Below are 22,821 nucleotides of genomic sequence, written 5' to 3'. Positions count from 1 at the left end.
TTCCTCTCTACACTGAGGACCCTGTGGTGAGGACCTGCATTATGAATCCTCTGCCCAGCTCTGCCATCCTGGGGCTGCCTTAAGCCTGGTAATGCTCTCCAGGGCCCAGGGAGGGGGCTGATGTGGCAGTCCCAGGTCTGAACCACCCTGATTCTCCTAGGTCACAGATGTTCTCTGGTCTCCCTCCCCCACAACAATTCCCCAGCCATCTGCAAGGCACCAACTCCTCCCCCACATCTCATGTCCCTCCTGCTTCTGTCCTTCTTCAGCATCCAGTCTTCTCTGGGCACTGACCTGGCTCCATACTCATCCTGCATGCTGCTGCCATGCTTCTGAAGACAGATCAATCAGTAGTAACCATCATCTGAAGTCCCTCTTCCTTCCCTCCTCACGTCCTGCCCCTGCTTAGAGGTGGGACCACATTGTGGTCCTCATTTTACAGGGGACGGAGGCCCAGTAAAGGTGGGCCATGATGTGGATACTAAGTAGCAGTGTCAAACTAGAAGGGATGTCTCTGGCTCTGATCTATTCACTTAGAGAGATGGGGAACATTTCGTTCTTTAAGTTCCCTTCTGGTCTAATGTCCTCCGTCAACTGTTGTATTTCTCAACTGCTAGCATTTCAGTTATCAACTCTAGCCCACAGCACTCTAACAGGGCTTTGTGAAATGAGTGGGGCCCTGTGGTATGAAGCACTGCCCCCATTTTAGAGATGAGGCCACAGAGTAAGAGAGAGAATTACGTGACTTCCCCAAGTCTCCCAGGCTCACAAAGACTCTCTTGCTCATGTGTTCCATGTCCTAGTAAATGGCCCCAACTTCTATCCCCAAGGCCCCAAGCAAGAAACCTGGGGCTCATTGCAGATGCTGCCTCCTTCTCCTTTACCCCCCACATCAAATTGGTCATTACGGCTATCTGTTCTCTCTCATCACTGTCTCAAGATTCTTTCTCCTCCTCTTCATTTCTGCTGTATTACTGTGTAGTATTAATTTCTGTATTACTGTGTAGTATTGATAAGAAAACAAGATACATCTGTGTTTCAGGGAGGAATCTCTGTCCTCAGACTCATATAAATGAAATATAACTTCATCTAGATTTACTTCAATTTCTATTTGGAGCCCCACGACCACCAGGAATGCCACTTTCCATAGGAAGAGTGGAAATTTAATTCCAATATATTTTGGTTCATCCCTGCCCCACCCCACAGCTCTCTGCCTCCTCTGTGCCATCTCTCTGATATCACTGCTTGTTCACTGGCCTCGGGTCCTCTAAGATCTCTCTGGAGTCTGAATGCCCTTTGCTCTCCCCACTCACCCAAGAACTCTGCTCAGTTAGCATCATGCATAGACCCTCTCTTCAGGACCCATCCAACGCTCTGGGCTTCAGAATTGGGAACAACCACTGGGAGGATATAACCATTCCTTTCTGGAATCTTCCTACTCTTCGGACTCCCAACTTCCTCCCAGCCCCACCCCACCCAAAGGAACTCTTAATTATGGTTTTAGGTTTAAAGGCACTCCCTCTATTGTGGTGTTTACCCTCAGAGACATCTCACTTAATCTCCTTAGTGTATTTGAGCTTTAGCCAGAGACTAGCAGGATGTTTTCTGCTCTTGCTCTTCTTCCCTGAGACAATTAAACTGGACCAACTTCTGGGATGGAGATGGTTGAGGGAAAGTTCAGAAAAAATAAATAAATAAATAAAGGAAAATACACAGAGGAGAAAAACATCAATTAATATCTCAATTAATATTACTCTAATGCTTGTATTTATTTGTATTTCCTCAGAAGAGGGCTGGTGGAGGGAGGGAACAAAAAGTGCCCACCAAACTGAGAAGGCATATTGAGATTGAAAAACGAGGCAGGCAGCTCCATATAATCAATGGATCAGTTTACTATAGGGTAACGTACTCACCGGGTGGGATCAGGCAAATGACGATCCGAAAGCATTAACAAATGCACTCTGCACCACCAAAGGGCCATTGGGACAATTTTATAGTTAACCTAGGGTATGGGGGTACGTGCTTGGAAACAGGCTATGCATTCCCAAGTCAACATTTATGAATGGGTAACTAGTCTCATGGGTGCCAGGACTACATCAGCAAAGGTCTTCATTATTGTTTGGGGACTAACAGAGCATCGAGGCAACCTGGTCCTAATGATTATTAAATAATATGTATTAACTACAAAGCCCTTGATAACAGAGAAGTGATTTGCCACATAGTACAGTCCTGGGTAGGGTCAGTGGAAGGACAGGAGGAACTCTATGGGCCCAAGACGGCATCATTTATGCTAATAGCCATACAAGGACCCTATCTCTAGCTCAGATGATTTTATTGTACCTGGGACTGCCAACTCACCACTTCCACTTAGATATCTAAGAAGCACAATGATACAACATAATTGTTGCTGTTTTGAGCATTAAAAATCTCCATTGACACTGAACCCCTGACACAAAGCAGGATTAAAAATAACCTCAAATCTACACTTAAGCCATACCTGGTTTATTCCAGTATAGGTAGCATCAACTTTCTAGTATCCTCATCACAGAGAGGAGCCCCGCACCAACTGGGAAGCTGGTTCTTGTGTGTTGAATAGCTACAGGGGTAGAGGCCATTATCAGTTGGATGATAATCACTTCTGATTGGGTAGTTGTATGGTACTAGCTAATTAAGAACTTTGTGAATTATGCTTTCTCTGAGAAATATTACTTAATGGGTTCCAAAGTGCTTTGCTAAATTTGTGGAATGTAATTATAAGAAATATATTCTCCTGAAGGACTGTTGGATGGGGAGTGGGAGAAATCTCTCCATCAACAAAATAGGAATAAACTTCCTAATCTCAACAAAGGCAAATGGCAGAAGCTTAAGACTACACTTTCAGGGACCATTTCTATTGTATGTTACCAGAGAAGTGTTTCTAAATAACGTCAGGCTTCAAAAACCCTAATGAGCTGTAGTGCTTTTTTCTGAGTGTGAAGCTGGCCAGTAGTGCCACCTGGTGGGCCGACTGCTTGCTCTTGATTGTTCTTTTTTTCCTTTGGGAAGGATAAAAGGGAGAAAACTCAAGCTGAAGGATTCATTTCTGATGTAATTGCTTATGTTTTGTTCTACATCCTCACGGTTTGTTCCCTTTCCTGAAGAGGAAAGGGAAGGGGTGACATCGGGTATATTCTTTTATTTTATTTTTCTTATGGTAATATTACGGGTGTGTATTGTAACAAAACTCTCAAAAAGTTAGGAATTCCCTGGCAGTTCAGTGGTTAGGACTCCCTGCTTTCAAAAAAAAAAAAAGTTAACAGTTTAACTCCTTCATGGCTACTCACCCTTTACAAAATGTTACCAAATATTTCCTTTCCGTTATAAGGCAAGCAGTTCTTTTCACTCTGCTTATTTTTATATGACAGTGTATGATACTGCTTTGCTTTTTTTTCTTTTTTGGGGGGGATCTTAGTTCCCTGACCAAGGATTGAACCTCAGCCCTCAGCAGTGAAAGGGCAGAGTCCTAACCACTGGACCACCAGGGAGTTCTCAATATTGCTTTACTTTTGAACCTACATCTTCTCACCGAATGTCCACATCAGTACATATGTAAGTAATTTTTAAATCTGTTGTGTAATGTCTTAGGATAGAACAAACCACAGTATATTTCGCTGTTGATTTGTCACACTATACTTAACCATCAAGTTTCTTTCCATTCTTTGTTAGAACAAGCATTTTTGCAATGAACATTCTTGTGTGTGTTGTGCATATGTGTGAGTTTTCCTTAGGAGTAGATAAGATGTGGAATTACTGAGTCAAAGAGTATGTGTACTTTAAGTTCTAAGATACTGCCAAATTTCCTGTTACCTCAGTACTGAAATCTTAAACCCTGTTAACAATGTGTGGAGTAAATACCTTGTCTCCACTTGTATTCTCTCTCTGAAGAAATAATCTTACTGTTGCTCTAATTTTAATTCCCCTGATTACAAACTAGATGGAAATTGTTTTCAGATTTCATGGTCATTTATATTATTTTCTCCTGTGAATGCTTATTAATATATTCTCTACAGTTCAATATTGAAGTATGTGTGTTATTTTATATGTATGATTTCTTTGTATATTCTGGATATTAGTCGTTGGTTATAACTACTCAGTCTTTAATTTTGTTTATGATTACTTCTGTTATTCGTACCAGTATTGATATACAGACATACCTCATAGATACTACAAATTTGGCTCCAGGCCATCACAGGATAGTGAATATTGCAATAAAGTGAGCCACACGAATATTTTGGTTTCCCAGTGCATATAAAAGTTATGTTTACAGTATACTGTAGTCTATTAAGTGTGAATAGCATTATGTCTAAGAAAACAATGTACATACCTTAATTAAAAAATACTTTATAGACCAGAAATGCTAACCATCATCTGAGCCTTCAGCAAGTCATAATTCTTTTGCTGGTGGAAGGTTTGAAATATTGCGAGAATTACCAAAATGTGACACAGAGACACAAAGTGCGCAAATGATGTTAGAAAAATGGCGTTGATAGACTTGCTCTGTGCAGGGTTGCTACAAACCTTCAATCTGTAAAAACTGTAGTATCTGTGAAGCACAATGAAGCAAAGCACAATAAAATGAGGTACACCTGTGATCAGGTTTATCAACCTCCCTCATAGTTTTTCATTTTTGTTTTAAGTGAATTTTACATGCCTGTTGTTTTTTCTTTTAATTTTGTGACTGAAAGTTTGTGATCTTTGACCAACTTCACCCCTTTCTCCCATCCACCCACCCAGCTATAGCAAGATAGAGGGAGAGAGCGAAGATAGTGCCCACCAGTCTCCAACCCAGCATCCTGGTAGAGTGTTCTAGTACACTCATAGTTTGGGTGCGATAGGCTGCTTCTGCCCTGGGCCCTGGAGCAGATGAGTTCTTGAAGACCCGTTTCTCAGATAGCTACAGTCTTGTGGAAGCGAGTCCTATTGGTTTTCAAAACTAGATGTTTTGGGGCCTCATCTCTCTGGTGCAGGTCTTAAAATTTGGGGTGCCCAATATAGGGTTCAAATCCTTCACTCTTCAGAGAGAAGCTTCAGGTTTTGAATTCCCTCTTGATTGCGAGTTATAAACTGGGGATGAGGTTTATAATGAGATTGTATCCCAGCCTCTCCTACCCACTTCAATGTGGTTTTCTTCTTATTTACCAGTGTGTAGTTGTTGCTTAACCAGCCTTTAGGTTTTTTCCAGAGGAAATTGTTCCATATGTAGCTATAGCCTCAGTGTGTATGTGGGAAGAGGTGAATTCAGGACCTTCCTATGTCACCATCAAACTGGAATCTTCAAATATACATTCCTTTTATATTTCTTCTATGACTTTATAATTTTTTATGACTTTATAATTTTTATATCAATTTCTTTAACCATTAGGAACATACTTCTGTACTTGGTTAAGGATCTAAACTTTTTTTCTGTATGTATAGACACAATTTTTTGAGTAATTTACCTTTCTGAACTGATTTGAATAGCCACGCTTTTTATATACTAAATTTCAATATATACAAAATTTCAAGGTCAAAAGAGATATCTTGGCTAGAGATGCAAGTTTGGTACAAATTGGCATTTACATGACATTTGGATCTTGCAAGTGAAAACAACCTCTGAGGTTAATGTGTAGAGTAAGAAGAGGAAAATTTGAAAGAGAAGACAATTAAAGAAGGATGAGGTATGGAGTAGAGATTCAGTGCCTGCTGCATCTAAACCCCAGGGGGAACCACATTCCTACCCTAGGAGCCCCATCAGGGACCCAGGTTCCTGCCTTCAGATTAGGCTCAGATCAGCCCTGACGGTTCCTGTGACTCTACTTTGCCCCTTGATATCCCTGGGTCTCTGATCAGCATTAACTCCTTTCTAGCACCACTTGTGGGACGAGAGGTTGGTTCTTACAACTAGGGGGCACTACTGACATTTCATGCACGCAATCATTGGATGCTGGAACCATCTTGCACAAATGCACAACTGTCTTTCTCAAAATGCCAATAGCATCTCCTTTGAGAATCCATGGAAGAGATTAGTAAGGAAGATATTGCAAATCTACTGGAGAAATGATGAAGAGCTGAGCCAGAGAAGTGGCAAAGAATTCAGGGGAAAGAATAGGTATAAGGAATATTTATGTAGTAAAATCAACAAGAGTTGGTCTTAGATGGATGATCCAGGATAAGCAAGATGGAGGAGTCAATCAAGATTCCCAAGGTTGTACTTTGGGCAGTGGGGTGGCTGAGTATTTCATCCATCAAGATAGAAATGCAGGAGCAGGAACGGATCTGGAGAGGTAGGAAATGATTAAGTCAATTAAGAACACATTGAATTTGAGATTCCTGTGGGAGATTGTATGGGAATACCCAGCAAGCCAGGAAACAGGTACAGATAAAAATCCAATACAAGAGACTGAGAGGGAACAGCCAGGTTTGGGAACCGCTCATGGCCTATATCCATATGGATTAGTAGCCTCTGTGGGAAACATCCCACTAATACGTACAGACCACTGTGTTACATGCTTCTACAGCCAAGGCTGCCTGTGGCCTTGAGGATCCAGCACACTGATAGTCTGGATGCTCTGCTATTCCAAGCCTTTTCTTTGACTTGCTCAGGTTTTACAGAATACTGGGGAAGAGGCTATGGCTTAGAAGTGGACAGGCTCTGTGAGGAAACTCTCACCATGTTCAAAGGCAGAGGACATTAGCACCATCTCTGGGACACCTGAAGGATTGTCCTTGAGAATTTGGGAAATGGGGGCCCTTCAGTGACCCCCCTGAGAGAGTAATCCCAATCCTAAACCGTGAGGTCGAGAATGTGTGAGAGGTTTTAGGTGTCCCTAACAGGAGTATTTGTGTCCCAGTTTCAAAAATATTATCACCTGAACTTTAAGTGTGATTCCCGTGGCCGTCCATAAACCTTTCTCAAAGTTTAGGAGGTAGATTTTCCTTGTTATTTTTTTCACATTTCCTAGATGAAGTATTATTGGGAGAGAGTTTTCCATGGGTCTCTTGAGCTCCTACGTGTCTTAGTGGGTATGCTATCCAGACCATTTATCAAGATTGAGTTTACAATGAGCAACCTTGAGGGATAAATGTCCATGTCTCACCAGGACAAACCACAGGCTTGTTTACTGCTTGCTATAAAAGCAAAGGATTTAGTAAGTTCAGTGTTCCTCAGCTGTGAAGCAAACCCATTGCACGTACACCATCCATCTGTGCCCATGGTGTCAACGTGTGGGGTTTGGGGACAAAGGAAACGTTTGCAAACATGCTGATGCTCATGCTGCTTACTTCTTGTGCCATCAGTAATAAAGTCCTTTGTCTCAGGAGTCTCATGTCTTCTACCAATGTCTATGAGACAAAAACAACTTATTCACTTGTAAGCAGGGGAAAATCAAATCCCAGTTCCTTCAAGTATGTGTTACTCCTGTGATAACAAACCAATCAACATTATTATACAGTTAGAAATTATTTGTCTCTAGCAAATTGTTATTTTCCTTCCCTGATTCTCTAGGTAATGTTGATTAAAATGCATTGATATGTGTCTATAAACAAATACCTAAAAAGAAAGTAGAAGTCTAAGTCATTACATTTTATATTTTCTTTCACATAAAACATACTTCTCAAGCTAGTATTCCTCAAATCTTAGTGAAATTCAGTTTTCTAGTAAAAATAATTCTGGGTAGTCTAGGGTTGATCCTTGCAGCCATCTCTTTCCATAGTTGGTATGCTACAGTGATTTCCCTATCTATCTTCCCATATGCCTAACAGTAGGCATGGGATTCTGCCCACACATCATGTATTCCTCCAACTCCCACCCTCCCGTTCTTCTGTAGCAGCTCAATCTGCTAATCTCTCTAGGACCAGTGGCCCTAGCCCATCTCTCTATCTTTATCTTCTGAGGTAAAATGCAAGTGAATAAGACAAGCCTGATCTCTGATCATGACTACCAGTCATAATTATCTTTGTCTCTCCTCCCTTTTTACTTCTCTTAAAGGTTTGAAGTATCCTTTTTGGGTGGGCAGAGAGAGCCTAAAATTAGCTAATCTGAAACTTTGGTTGTGTAATTCCTTGCTATTATAAGTTAAATTCTGTTCTAATCAAGGAAGTTGGAGTTAAAAGAAGACTTTGTCCCTCTTCACGGTACTTTGAATTCTGTCCTCAGAACATGGCTCGCTTTCTTTGAGAATTTTATTTTTTATCTGTCAACTGAAAACTGTGGAAGGCTTTAAACTGGGAAAAAACAAGGACTAGGTATGCATTTCTGAGCCACCTTTTTGGTTTTTATGTGGCGAACGACTGAAGGGAACTGGAGGCAGGAAGACCAATGAGAAGACAGTTGCAGTGGTTTGCAGTGATCCTGAGGAGAAAGGATGGTAAGGATTAGCAATGTGGATGGGAGGATGAGAAAGTTTAAGATATTTGAGATAGTTGATGGTGCCAGGTGTAGTTTTAGGAACTTTTCCTAGGGAGAGACATAAAGGAATCAGAAATGACAATGAGATTTTTGGCTTTAAGCAACAGATTGTATTTTGAAGCCATTCATTGAGATAGCTAATACTGGGGAGGAAGTTTGGAGGTGAACATAGTGTATTCAATATGGACACATTGAGTTTGAGGTTCTTTGGGACATTAATTCAACTGGAATGACCAATAAGTAACTAAGTAATCATCTCACTCTTGTGATGCTCCAAGGACAAAGAACAAGATAAAGTCAAAGGGCCAATATTGCTGGAACAAAGAGTTAGAGGACTCTTATCACTATGTCACATTGCGACCATTACAATGTCCCAGAGCCCTCCCAAGCAGCATGCCCTGTCCCTTTCCCATCCCAAATAAGGAAAGGTATTTGTCCCATTCTTCTCATGCTCTGCACACTGTAAGTATACACACCCTGCCCAATCAGCAGATGACTCCCAGGTTCTCTTGTTCCCTGGCTATAAAAACAGACCAGAAACCCTTGCTCAGGGTTGACTCCCCCCGGCTATCAGGAAGTTGGCCCACTGTTCTGACAGTGACCCTTCCCTCTAATAAATTCTATCTTCTTTTCATTCTGCCTTGTGTCTAGAAATTATTTTCCAACCTGCATTCAGACCACGACAACTCTGAGTGTGAAATCCTTCCAGTGGCACACCATTGCCGAGAGTACAAATTTCAAATTTCTTAACAAGACTTACAATTTACCTTTTTAGTTTTCATCTCTGCCACCTATTGGAAGCAGATAGGGTAGAGGGTCCCCAGAGGAAAAGAACCAGTTACAGCTTTTTGACATAAGAGAAGACATTTTGGGCTTAAGCCATTTTGTGATCTTGAAACTGAGCAGGACCCTGTGGGGCCCCTTTGGATACAAAAACCTTTCTGCGTCCCTTGTTTCTTGTTTTTAGGAAATAGGCTTCATTCAGCTTCCTTGACCTTCTGTGAGTTCCAAAGGGCAGATTCAAACCATTACTAATCAGGGAAGGGAGGGAATGCAGAAAGAAGGAGCAGTCAAGAAACAAAAATGCAGCCTTGGGGCAGGGTCCTGGTTCCTCCTCAAGTAGTATACAGAACAATATCTTTGAGTTCTTCTGCAGAACTGGGGCCCCCAACCAAGTGGAGGATGGTAACTTCAAGTTGAGTGCAAGATTCCCGGAGCATCACCCTGTTACCTCACCACCAACCAATCAGAAGAAAGTCACACACCCTGCAGCCCTCACCCCAAATTTTGCCTTCCTTTTCTGGGCCCAGTGATGACAATCCTGTTTGGCCCCTGTGTGTTTCAACTGCTTACAAGGTTTATCTCCTACAGGGTCCAACAGTTTCAGGATAAACTGTTGTTACTACAAGGGTGGAAGCCAGTTTCAGACATGGGATAACTTGATTTAGATCAGGTAGAGAGAGACTTCTACTCTACTAGGCAGGACTACGCCCACTCTCAGCAGGAAGTAGTTACAGAAGAAAGAAACCTCTGCTCCAATTCCCAAGATGTATCTTGAGTATGAAGTCTCTCAGTGGGGAGTTGTTAGGGGAACCACTGATCGAAACTACCCACCCTGGCCAGGCACAATAGTAACCACTTGCATACGTTATCTTACAACAGGAGGTCCTGGTAAGGAATGCGGAACTAACAAGCTACCATCAACTGGAAGAATTTGGGAAAGGTCAAAAGGAGAGAGGAGACTCCAGTCCATATGTCCTACCAACCTCCCAGAATCCTTCTCACTGAAATCCATCTTGGCTGAATGATGCATGTGCCACCAAGAAGGACCCTGAGTTACAGTGATTGGCCAGAGATAACCCAGAAACTAACCCCATTACCATAAAACCTGAGACTGCAAGACATGTGGCAGAGCACTCTCCCAGGTTCCCTTACTCTGCTGCTCTCTGCCCACGTGCCCCTTCTCAATAAAGTTTCTTGCTTTGTCAGCACCTGTCTCCTCCAAAATTCATTTCTGAGTGTTAGACAAGAGCCCTGGAAGGGGTCCCCCTTCCACAACAGAAGAATGCTCACAATGGAAGGGAGTGTTAGGGAGTGTTTCAAAGGAGGAAAAATACCAGGTGCACAATATAACACTAACTAATAAGTAATCATTTGTAAAAGCAATTAACTAGGAAAAGAAATCACTTGTGGGAGGCAGGTGAAAGAAAGTGAGTAGAGCATAAAATAATGGAGACTAAAACTGCTTTAGCTAGCTTTTAGCTGCAACATTCTATGCTGGATTCTCCTTTTCAAGCCCCTTCATGAATATGCATGTATGCTTAGCTTAAGACTTCCTCAAATTTGCTGTGCAGGGAGACACTGCTTTGGGAAAGATCCCAGGTGTTCCCCTTACTTGCTGTAAGTAATACATCCTTCCTTCTCCTGATATTGGCTTGGTTGTGTCTCTTGTCTCGACACCCAAAAAAAGGCGAACCCAGTTTTCAGGGTAATATAATCCCTACCTACAGTTGCTCAGCCCAAACTCAGGTTTAGCTCCTCAAGGGAGTAATGCTCACTGTAGTCTCAGGGACTTTGTCCCACCCCTTCTGTCAGGAACCATTTTCTTTTCCTTTTTTTGCATTCAACAAAGAGTGAGGACCAGCTAGATGCTGAGAGAAAATGGCGAGCAAAAGACAAACTCCATGCCCTCAGGAGCTTACAGTATAATGGCGGAGTTAGACGCTAATCCAATAATTACACAAGTAATTAAAAATTAAGTTAAATTAAAAATTAAAATTGCAAATGACATCAGAGCTGTTAATGGAAGAATGAGAGCCTATAATGAGAATTTTGACATACTGAAGTCTTGCCTGAGAAATTGAAGATAGAGTTGATTCAAAGAGGGAGGAAATCTTTCTAGGCTGAGAGAACACTCCCGTAGAGGGATATACCTTGGCACATGCGGAGAACTAGAAAAATACAGTGCACTTCCCCTAAGATATCCGGGCCCTTGTGGGGAGTGGGGGTGGGGTGGGTGGAGAAAGACTTGGCTATTTTGTCCCTTAGCAGGCGCCATCTGACTCAAGTGACCGCGACCTTGTCGCACTGATTACTGGGAGTTGTAGTCTCGACTGAGGGAGCAAGCATGGCGGCCTCTATTGCCAGGGGCTGCCGGGTTGCAATGGCCCTGGGCCGGAGCTTTCGATGCGCCTGGGCTCTGCGCCCTGCGCCAGCCTCTGTCGCCTGCCGTAAGTGCAGCGGGGCTTGCTAGCCGGGGACAGAAGGAGCTTAGGGTCAGGCTAGGGGGAGGCGATTCTGGAAGTCAGGGGCGACATGGGAGGAGGCCTCTCGTGGGACCGCGCATTGGGGGCGATTGCAAGGTTTCGCGGGAGCTCTGGGCTGGAGCGAGCAGTCTTGACCTCTGTGGTGCGCTCCCGCAGAGACCCTCGCGGGGCCGAGCTGGCGGCAGATCACTGGACCTTCTGAGCCCGGCGCGTTCCAGCCACCGCCGAAACCGATTATCGTGGACAAGCGCCATCCCCGTCGCCGGGAAAGCAGGTGAGAGCCCGGACCTGGACGCGACTCCTGCCTTTTGGGTCTGTGCGCTCTAGAACCTGTAGTTGCTTCCGAGGTCTGAAACGGGTCTTATCCTGGGGTCTGGAACTCCCAGATAAGAGCTTGTGTGCAGGATTCACGAATGCGTGAAGCGCACCCAACTCAGGTTTGACTTCCTCGCTTCTCCCAAGCCGGCATTGAACTTTTTCTGCAGTCATATTAGATCAGAATTTCAAGTAGGGATTCCCCAGATTTGAAGCTCTTTGGCCCGTATCGAGAATTTTTCTGTGAAATACATTGTATTTTACCTGTTGACGTTAAGGAACGGATCTTTTCTCCCTAGATGAAATGGATTGGCCAGAACTCACCCTGTTTCAGTTTCCCAACTGTGTTTTAGTGTCCCTGAAAAAGCGATACGGTGGTAAAAATTTCTACTAATTTGTTTCTGAAATTTGCTCTTCAAAACAGTATGCTTAAAAGCCTGGTTCACTTAAGCAGGCAGTGGTAACTTTGTAGGTATGTGTAAATTTAGATATCTAGGATTTGCAGATAGTGTTTCTGTAGAATTGTATAACAACCTTATTAAAAAGCAAATTTTAGGGGGGGAAATTGGTGTGATTTAGGCTTTATGAAAGGGCTCTATATTGTCGATTCGATTATCTCTGCATATGTATTTGTGTTTAATATTTAAAATATCCTGTGGTTCTAAGTTGAAATAAACTTGAATTTATGGACCCTAGAGATTCAGAAAAGATTTCTCTGTACAACTTTTTTTTAAGGTAGAAAAGGGAATATTTCTCTTAAATGGCAACACAATATAATTCAGTTAAATGGGAGTAACTACTTTGGGAAACAATTTGACAAAATTTAGTAAGTTTGAGGTTGTCTGTACCTTCCCACCCAGACGGTATACAACTTAAGGAAAGTAATATGTACAAGGAGACGTGTACAAAAATGAACACAAAAGTAATGTTTGTAATAAAAGTTTAGAAGCAGCCTAGATATCCTTCAGTAGGTGAATGAGCAAATACATTCTTATAATGGACTATTATACAGCAGTGAAACATGAATGAACTAGAGTTAACATGGATGAACTTCAACTATGATGTGTGAAAAAAGCAACCTGCAGAAGAATTGACAAGTATGGTAGCATTTTTGTATTGCCCAGACATACATACATATGTAAAGTATAAAAAAATATACAGGGGAAATTCTCTACTTTCACAGAGCAATCAAACCTAGTTTTCCCAATAGCCGTTCAAGTTGACATTATATGTCTCCTGATGTGATGGAATAAGAAGGTCACATCATCACCTCTGTAATATTTTTACCAAAAATATATATCCTTGGTCTAGGCATGTGGAAACAGTAAACAAATTCAGATCCAGGGATGGTTTATAAGATGATCGGCTTTGACTCTTCAAAAGAGTCAATGTTACAAAAATACAAAATGGGGAAGGGTACTAGTTTAAGAGACTAACAACCAGATATAATATGTGAAGCTTGATTGTAGCTTGGATTGAGCAACAAACAGCTATAAAAGACCTTTTCCAGGACCAATTAGGTACATTTAAATATGAACTGTATTAGATTATACTACTGAATTAATGCTGAAGTTCTTAGGTGTCATAAAGGTATTGTGATAAATGTAAGAGAAAGTCCTTATTCTTAGCAGAAGCCTTCTAAAGTTTGAGGGATGAAATGCCTTGCTGTTTGACATTTTCAAATGGTTCTGGAAAAAAATTATATGTACATATAAAGCAAATACGGCAAAATGTTGGCAGTAGGTGAAATTAGGTGAAGTATATATGGGTGTTCATTGTATTACTATTTCATCTTTTTGGTAGGTTTGAAACATTTTAAAGCAGGAAATTGAGGAAAAGGAAGAAATTAATAGGAATAATCATCACACCAAATTTAGTTAATTACCCCACAGTAATTAACTATGGGGGTAGGGAGGGGTGCACAGGGGCTTCAACTATATTGTTAATTTATTCCTTGAGATGGGTGATAGGGACATATATTTTCATTGTAATGTCATTTATACTTTTCTACAGATTAGATATTTCATAATGACTTTAAAATCAGTTTGCTAATAGGGAGATTATTTTTAGTTAGTTTACAATTGATGATTTATATGTTTATATCTTTTCCAACATAATTTAATATAACATGTACAACTCAGCGTGAGGCCTGTGGGTCACAGTCTTTGGAATCTGACAGACATGATAAGTTTATAGCTAATGTAGTAATAAGTCTGTTAATCTTGGCTTGATAAGTTTATAGCTAATGTAGTAATAGGTCTGTTGTTTACTGTCTCCAAGCTTCATTTTCTTGATCTGTGAAAAGGAGATGATGACACCAAACTCACCTTGTTGTTGTAGGGTTTAAGTTATGCTATAGATGTTTAATAAAGCTTTTAACACAATGCCGGGTGAGTACTCAGAAATTGTTAGCTATTTTCATGAGAATTGACAACAATTTTAGAAATAAGATGGACATTTCTTATTTAGAGAAGGAAGAATAAAACATGTCAGTATCCTAATCTTTCACTTTTTTTGGTAAAGCAGTGGTTTCTCTTTTAGTGGTCTTTTAAGTTTGCTTTTAATCTATTTTACTCTATATTTTTCACAGGTTCTTGAGTCCTGAATTCATTCCTCCAAGGGGAAGAACAAATCCTCTGAAATTTCAAATAGAAAGAAAAGATATGTTAGAAAGGAGAAAAATACTTCACATTCCAGAGTTCTATGTTGGTCAGTAAGAGCTGGATGCTTTTATTATTAGTGGTTGGAGGGTTAGTTTTCTCGACAAAGAGAAAATTGTTTTTCACCTATCTGTGTTTTGCCCATATGAGGTACTTATTCCTAATATTATATTAAAATATTTAGGATGTTTGAATTACCTGGAAATGCCGTTGTTTGATTCTGCATCTCATGTAAAAGTTCACTTTTCTTTTGAATTTGTAGGAAGCATTCTTCGTGTTACTACTGCTAACCCATATGCCAATGGAAAAACCAGCCAGTTTCTGGGAATTTGCATCCAGAGATCAGGAACAGGACTTGGAGCTACTTTTATCCTTAGGAATACTATTGAAGGACAAGGTAGGTTTCATTTCATTATTTTGATTTTCTGGAAAATGTTATCTCAGGAGTCTTTTTTATTTTCTGCATCCTGGGTGAAGACATCTGGAACTTGAAAGTGAAAGGGAGCTCAGAGGGATGACATGGAGCCTGTGGCCTAAGAATGGTATGAGAATTGAGGTAGCTGAGTAAATACAGTTGGTGCTTTGCTTTCTCCTGAAGGCTTCTTTTGTTATAGGGACAACAACCATTAGAAGTAGACTTTCCAAATCATGGCAACATCAAAGGAGGAGACAAGTGACTATAAAGCAGTACGGGGACATTCATTTTAGGAGCAAATAACCCTTGAAAACATTAAGATAAGCATAATGATGTCCTTGCAAGTTAACTTTCTCCTAAAATGAATGGCCCCCATTTTGCTTTATATTACAACAGTCACCACAATTATTAGTTTTATAAGAATTGGAGGAATTTTTTAAAACGCAAAATTACATTTGTTATGCCAATAAGATAGGGGAACAAGTGGTAAAATTCTAGAAAAATTATGAATCAAAATGGCAGGAACATGGATGGACTTGGAGGGTATTATGCTAAGTGAAATAAGTCAGATGGAGAAAGACCAGTACTGTATGTTATCACTTCTATGTGGAACCTAAGAATACAACAAACTAGTGAATATAACAAAAAAGAAGCAGACTCACAGATATAGAGAACAAACCAGTGGTTGCCAGTGGGGAGAGGAAAGAGGAGAGGGGCGATATTGGGGTAGGGGATTAAGAGGTACAAACTGTTATGTATAAAATAAGCTACAAGGATATATTGTACAATATGGGGAATATAGCCAATATTTTATAGTAGCTATAAATGGAGTATAACTTTTAAAAATTGTGAATCACTATATTATATACTTGTAACTTATATACTATTGCATAGCAACTATGCTTCAATAAAATAAATAAAATAAACATGAATAAAACTAAAAAAAAATTTTTTAAAGAAATAAAGACAAAAAAAATTGGCAGGAACAGTACATTTTTCATACTTAAAGTTGTGTGCTTCATGGTCCCCAACAGTGAAGTAGTATATTGAAAGAAATTGAACATGTGAGAATCGTTACTGTCTTCCTTATCCTATAATGACCTGTGGTGCTGTGCATGTAGGAACTCAGCAGAACTTGATTACAGAAACTTGGGCCTCCAATCAGGTTGTGTACTTGGAGAAATCTTATAATAGAAAGGCAGGAGCAAAGGTATGATAGACCTGAGATGATTTTTTTCTTTAAAATTGAGATAATAGTTTCTACCTCCCAGGGTTGTGGTCAGTTTATTGTGATGTTCTATATGAAGTACTGGACACAGAATACTCAAAAGTATTAGTTCTCTCTTGCTATTTTCTACCATTAACATTTTGACTGTTTGTGACCTGCCTGTACCTTCCCCATTGATACTTCCTACTTTGATGATTCTTTCTAGTCCATTGGCTTTAAATACCATCCATGTGGTATTAACTTCCCAGATTTATGTGTCAAGGACTGACCCTTTCCTTGTTCCAAATTTGCACATACAACTACCTATTTGACATCTCCATTTGGGCATCTTATAAGCATAAAACAAGTTCAAAACAGAACTCTTTGTTTCCTTCACAATGTGTTCGTTTAACAGTTCTTTCTATTTCCATAAGTTGTACCACTCCGCACCCATTTATTTAAACCCAAAACTTAGGAGCTATTTTTAGTTATTCTCTTTCACACATCCAGTCAATCAGCAAGTTTTCATGGCTCAATTTCCAAAAATTTTATCCCAATTTTGCCTGTTTCTCCATCTCCATTGCTACCACTCTTGTCCATGCCACCATCGTCTCCTGCCTGCAACTGTGCAGTATCTCTGGCTTACTTTCCTGGCCCACCAAGTTACTATGCTCCAGCCAAATGGACCTTTTTCTAGTTTTTCCAACATGGCAGGTTTGTTAAGACCCCAGAGCCTCTGCATTTGCTGTTCTTTCTGCCTGGAGCATTCTTGGCTCTTTATAGTATCAGCTTAAATGTTATCTTTTCAGAGAGGCTTTCCCTGACTATACTATTTAAAGTTGCCCCTGGGAATTCCCTGGTGGTCCAGTAGCTAGGACCCTGTGCTCTCACTGCCAGGGGCCCATGTTCAATTCCTAGTCAGGGAACTAAGATCCCGCAAGCCGTGCAGTGTGTCATGCATGCATGCATGCATGCATACATACATACATAAATTTGCCCCCTCCCCAGTCACAATGTCATCACCCTGTATTGTCTTCACTATATGAAAGTACCTTGTTGGTTTATTTATCGTTTGTCATCCACTAGAATGTAGGCTTTATGAGAAGAGGAGAATTTTACCTATTTTGATTTTGCTATAGGCACAGCTCCTAAATCAGTGCCTATACCAGAATAGATGTACAGTGGATACTGGATTAAATCCTGACATTAAACACTTGATGTTAACGTTGATCGTATGTTTTACTATTTATATTTCTCTTGGGATTATTCCAGGAAACCTCAGAATACACTCTTCCCTTTAAATGTTTGATGATACAGATGATATATATTAACCTTTTATGTCAGCATCTTGGAAACACTCAAAGCTGTTTCTCCTATGGAGGGCTCCAGAGTGTTAACAAACCTAGGCCATCTTAAGATGACTTCTAAATCAAAGTTAGAACTTAAAAATGTACTTACTCTTTTTGCATCATTAATTCTGTTGCTCAAAATGTAGAAGATAGAGTCAAAATGTAGAAGATAGAGTTATATTTAAGTAATTGGGAAATAAACAAGAACATAACAAAGTGAAGAATTTATTCAAACTTCCAACTAATTTAATACTATCAAAATCGAAGAAATAAATGGCTCAATATATTTATAGAAGACAGTTTTCTTTAGACTTTATCATTCTAATTCAGGTTTTCTCATTTTTTAATCTACATGATTTTGTTCATTTCTATTTCTTTCAATAATCTTCATTTTAAAGATTATAAATTTATATCACATTTCCTACATGCAAAACTCTGAGCTAATTCCTTCATGAAATAGCTTTTTTATAGTATGAGATGTATGCAGGAATCTGAATTTAGATTATAAGAATATGTTTTCTTCTCTTTTAGGTGTTGAGATTTGCTTTGAACTTTATAATCCTCGAATACAGGAGATCCAAGTAGTCAAATTACAGAAACGGCTGGATGATAGCTTGCTATACTTGCGAGATGCCCTTCCTGAATACAGCACTTTTGATATGAATATGAAGCCAATAGCACAAGAACCTAGCCAAGAAGTTCCTGTTAATCAGGTATAAGTTGTACATTTGGAACTGGAAGTTCAAATATAAACTAAGAATCATCTTAAAGAAAACTTTTAGAAGAATTTTTGCTTGCAACTCTCAGCCTAATTTGTTCCTTTCCTTATATCTTCCTTAGCTGAAAGTAAAAATGAAGCCCAAGCCGTGGTCCAAACGCTGGGAACGTCCAAAATTTAATATCAGGGGGATCAGATTTGATCTTTGTTTAACTGAAGAGCAAATGAAAGAAGCCCAGAAGTGGAGTCAGCCATGGCTTGAGTTTGATATGATGAGGGAATATGACACTTCAAAAATTGAAGCTGCAATATGGGATGAAATTGAAGCATCGAAAAATTCCTGATCTGAGAATGAGTTTGGTTACTTGCAGAGGATATACTGTCTCTCAGAGGATTTATTTAGAAACAAATTTAATCTCATATATAAGGACATAGTCATTAAATCAACCAAACATTCATTATTTTATGAATATTATTTAAAAAATTAGCACACCAGTTTATTACTTTAAAAAGAAAAATGTACATGCCAAGTGGTCTGATGTCCATTCTCTTAATGGAGGCAAAGCTACAATAGAGTCAAACTGTTACCAGAATGGTCTTCATTGAGCTTGGAATCTGAGCAAGGAAGTGGATAGGATGATTTTTTAAATTTGTGAAGTAAATTATAAATTCAAAAAGTGTATGATTTAAAGAGTAATAATAAAATGAGCATTCATATACCCACCATCAGGTTAAGAAGTAAGACATTTGTAATATCTAAGAAGGTCAAGAAATAGAGCATTTACTAGAATCTAAGAAGACTGTTGTGTGTTGTAATTGCATCCCTCCCCTCTTCCAGATGTAGGCACTATCCTGACTTTGTGTTAATCATTCCTTTGCATTTCTTTTATTTTATTATATACACATACACTCTTTTTTTTTTTTTTTTTTTTTTAATGATATTCTTGTCTGCTTACATTCTTTTTATGTATGTATGTATGTATGTATGTATGTATGTATGGCTGTGTTGGGTCTTCGTTTCTGTGCGAGGGCTTTCTCTAGTTGTGGCAAGCGGGGGCCACTCTTCATCGCGGTGCGTGGGCCTCTCACTATCGCGGCCTCTCGTTGCCGCGCACAGGCTCCAGACGCGCAGGCTCAGTAATTGTGGCTCACGGGCCGAGTTGCTCCGCGGCATGTGGGATCTTCCCAGACCAGGGCTCGAACCCGCGTTCTCTGCATTGGCAGGCAGATTCTCAACCACTGCGCCACCAGGGAAGCCCTACACATACACTCTTAAACAATATATTTACTTTTGAAAAATCTGTTGGCAGGTATAAAAGGACAACATTGTCATTATTACATGAAAGCTTCAGGGAGAGCATAACGAAGTCTTTGGGTCATAGTCTGGCTTCAGCTTCCATGAGAGTTCACAAAAATCACTTTTGAGGAAGTTCGTGGCTAAGGTCATGAGTGAGTCCTGCTAAATAGAAGGCTCACCAGAGGGTATCTGGAAGGGCCTATAGTGTGGACTGCATAATTGATGTCTGACAAAAATGTGGTTGGAGGGAGTAGACTTCTTTGTATTTACTGGTTCTCAGTCCATGAGGAATTAAATTCTAGCTCAAAGGAGTAGGTCAAGACAGTACTTCCATAGGGTGATGTGAGTGTCTTTGCTGATCCTTGTAGCTGAGATGGAATGGAAAGCTGGCATGTCATCATACATGGTAAAGACCAACCTACAGATAATTAGGACCAGTTTCACCTGGGCATGCTGTTCCTCAAGTTTAAAAGAGTACAGTACTAGCACTGATCTTGATGAGGGTAACCATTAACCTGTCTCTTGAATTATTCTGCTTAAATCTATGTTCTTGTGCCTAAGCTTTTGGGATTTGCATTTACTCTTCTCCTGTGCTGATCTGTTTTCTGGAGTTTTGTTTTCCATTTTACTGGCTTTATTGTTTTCCATTTTGGTGAAGCACACCCTTTGTTAGCTTCTAGAGAAAGTATCTATATAGGTAAATTTTTTGACCTTGCATATCTATCATATTTGATTAATATTTTATAAAATTCTGGGTGGGAGATAATTTTCCTTCAGAATTTTGAAGGTATTGCTTCATTGTCTTATTTCCAGTTGTGTTGAGAAATCCAAAACCATTTTGATTTCTGCTCTTTGAATGTGACTTGAAAGCTTTGTAGAATACCTTGGTTCTCAGGGTAGTGCAATTTCGCAGCGACAGGCCTTGGTGTGGGTCTATTTTTATTCATTATCTTAGGTGTTTGATGAACCCTTTCCATGCGGTAGCTCATATCTTTCAGTTCTGGGAAACTTTCAGTGTTCATTGATTTCCTCTCCTCTGCTTCTCTCTTTCTGGAACTGATATTTTGATGTTGGATTGGATCTCTGTTTTCCTACCCTCTCTCCATCTCTTCTTTAGCTCTTTGATTCAGTCTTCCAACTCTTTGCTATATTTTTAGATCTCAAGATCCCTTAATGATTTCTGAAAGTTCCTTTTCTTATATAGTACTCGGTTCTTATTTTATATTCTTGTCTATGGATTTGTTCTGTTACCATTGAGGATGTTCATGATTGTGTTTGTTTTTAATATTTATTTATCTTTATTTTTTTTTTGGCTGTGTTGGGTCTTAGTTGTAGCACACGGGATCTTCATTGAGACATGCGGATCTTTCGTTGGCTTCTCTCTAGTTGTGGCATGTGGTGGCCCCCAAGCTGTAAGCTTATTCAGCTTTCTGCTTTCCAGAGAACTGCTTGTCTATTTCTTGGTATGCACTCCTGACACTGCGGTATTGAGCGTTAAAAAGGAAAATGGCTTGCAGCCAGTTTCGTTCCAGGTGCCTGCTCTGGATCTAAGAGCCCCTGGTTGTTCCCCAGAAGAAGGACGTGCTGCCCTGAGGGGGAAGTCTGTATCTCCAAAGAATGGCCCATAAGGCATGCTGACGCATAGATAGTGGCGACAGAATTTTGTGGAATTACAGGGTTTACTGATTTATTGTCTAATATTCGTTCCGTACTAAACCTATATATACATTCATGCTCTTTGAATAAACTTGCCTTGCAACCATCAGTTGTCTTGGCCCTTCTGACCCCATACTGGTGCTTTTCAGTTCCTTACCCCTCACCACCAGGAACTTCTAGCTTTCTGCAGCCGGTCTGCGGCAAGTGGCGCCCGAACAGGGACCTGAGTGCGTGAGGCATTTCGGAAGATTTCAGGTAAGTAGAACTCTCGAGTGAGATAGTGTGGCCACAAGAAATAATTTCGTTTTTAGGACGGTAACTCAAGAAAGAGTCAGAAGTAAAATAATATGGGACAAAAGGGCTCTAAGGAGCGTGATTTATTTGCTCAGGTTTTGCTTTCAATGTTAAAAGCCCGTGGAACTAAGGTAACTACCTCACAACTTCTGGAATTTTTGCAATTAGTATATGATGCTTGTCCTTGGTTCCCTGAAGGAGGATCAGTGGACTTAGCAATTTGGACTCGTGTAGGAGATGAGTTATCTAAATATCATGAAGCACATGGACCATCTTCTGTTTCAGTTTCCATTTTTAGCTTGTGGAATTTAATAAGAGATTGTTTTAATCCAATTTATGATTCAGTTCCAAAATTAACAGCTAAATCTGTAGAACATATTGCTGCAGTAGCTACTGCTCCTCCGTTGCCACCGAGGATAAAGAGTGTTAATTCACTTGATGATGATGACTTTTCTTTTGATCTAGTGGATGAAGAAGCCAAATATGAGGCTGAAAAATATCCTGATGAAAATATTCTTCCACGGTTACAGCAATTACATGTCTCTGTCCCTATCCCTCCTAAGCTTAGTCCTTTACAACAAGCAGTACGGGGAGCTCTTAATAGAGGGGAGGATCCTTTATTCTGCTGTCCAGTGGTGGAACGACCCAATCCTCAAAATCCACAACAAAATAATCGGGAATATCAGCCTCTCTCCTTTAAGGTTTTGAAAGATTTAAAAGCAGCCTGTGCACAATATGGGCCTATAGCCCCTTTCACTATTACTATGTTGGATACTATTGCAACAGAAGCATTGCCTCCAGCAGACTGGAAATCTATTGCTCGTGCTTGTCTCACTGGTGGCGACTATTTACTTTGGAAATCAGAATATTATGAAAAGGCTGCTGAACAAGCTGAAAGAAATACTGCACATAATGTGCTAGTAAATTATGAGATGTTGATTGGGGAAGGACAACATCAGTTATTACAGGATCAATTAACTTTCCCTTTTGTGGCTTATGCTCAGATCAATCATATAGCTCTACATGCATGGAAACATTTACCTGCCTCCACTAGGACTGAAGACCTTGCTAAAATAAGGCAAGGGGCAGATGAACCTTATGCTGATTTTGTGGATAGATTATTACAGGCTGTTAATAGAATTATTTCTGATGGTCCTTCTGGAGCAATTACCGTCAAACAATTGGCTTTCGAAAATGCTAATAATATTTGTCAAGCAGC

At 40.1% G+C, this 22,821-nt stretch overlaps 1 protein-coding gene and 1 non-coding gene across 2 annotated transcripts; both read left to right on the top strand.

The window, feature by feature from the left end:
• The first annotated feature begins 2,865 nt into the window (after positions 1-2,865).
• LOC114236796 (small nucleolar RNA U3) lies at positions 2,866-3,076 on the top strand. Its single transcript, XR_003622653.1, has one exon. It is a non-coding gene; the product is annotated as a small nucleolar RNA U3 (small nucleolar RNA).
• An 8,461-nt stretch (positions 3,077-11,537) lies between these two features.
• Positions 11,538-21,417, top strand: MRPL19 (mitochondrial ribosomal protein L19). The gene is made up of 6 exons (XM_007174690.3): positions 11,538-11,655; positions 11,848-11,965; positions 14,597-14,715; positions 14,929-15,063; positions 18,169-18,350; positions 18,478-21,417. The coding sequence occupies exons 1-6, from the start codon at positions 11,553-11,555 to the stop codon at positions 18,697-18,699; spliced, it is 879 nt and encodes a 292-aa protein (XP_007174752.1). The 5' UTR covers positions 11,538-11,552; the 3' UTR covers positions 18,700-21,417.
• The last annotated feature ends 1,404 nt before the right edge of the window (positions 21,418-22,821 follow it).

The sequence above is a fragment of the Balaenoptera acutorostrata genome, chromosome 12 (genome assembly GCF_949987535.1).
Source record: "Balaenoptera acutorostrata chromosome 12, mBalAcu1.1, whole genome shotgun sequence".
Taxonomy (NCBI): domain Eukaryota; kingdom Metazoa; phylum Chordata; class Mammalia; order Artiodactyla; family Balaenopteridae; genus Balaenoptera; species Balaenoptera acutorostrata.
Note: the sequence above shows the minus strand (reverse complement) of the source record. Positions and strands in the feature narration are given on the sequence as shown.

Coding starts and splice junctions, on each gene's coding strand:
- MRPL19 (XM_007174690.3), top strand. CDS start 11,553: ATGGCGGCCTCTATTGCCAGGGGCTGCCGGGTTGCAATGGCCCTGGGC. Junction 11,656..11,847: donor GCCAGCCTCTGTCGCCTGCC/GTAAGTGCAGCG, acceptor GCGCTCCCGCAG/AGACCCTCGCGGGGCCGAGC. Junction 18,351..18,477: donor AAGAAGTTCCTGTTAATCAG/GTATAAGTTGTA, acceptor TATCTTCCTTAG/CTGAAAGTAAAAATGAAGCC.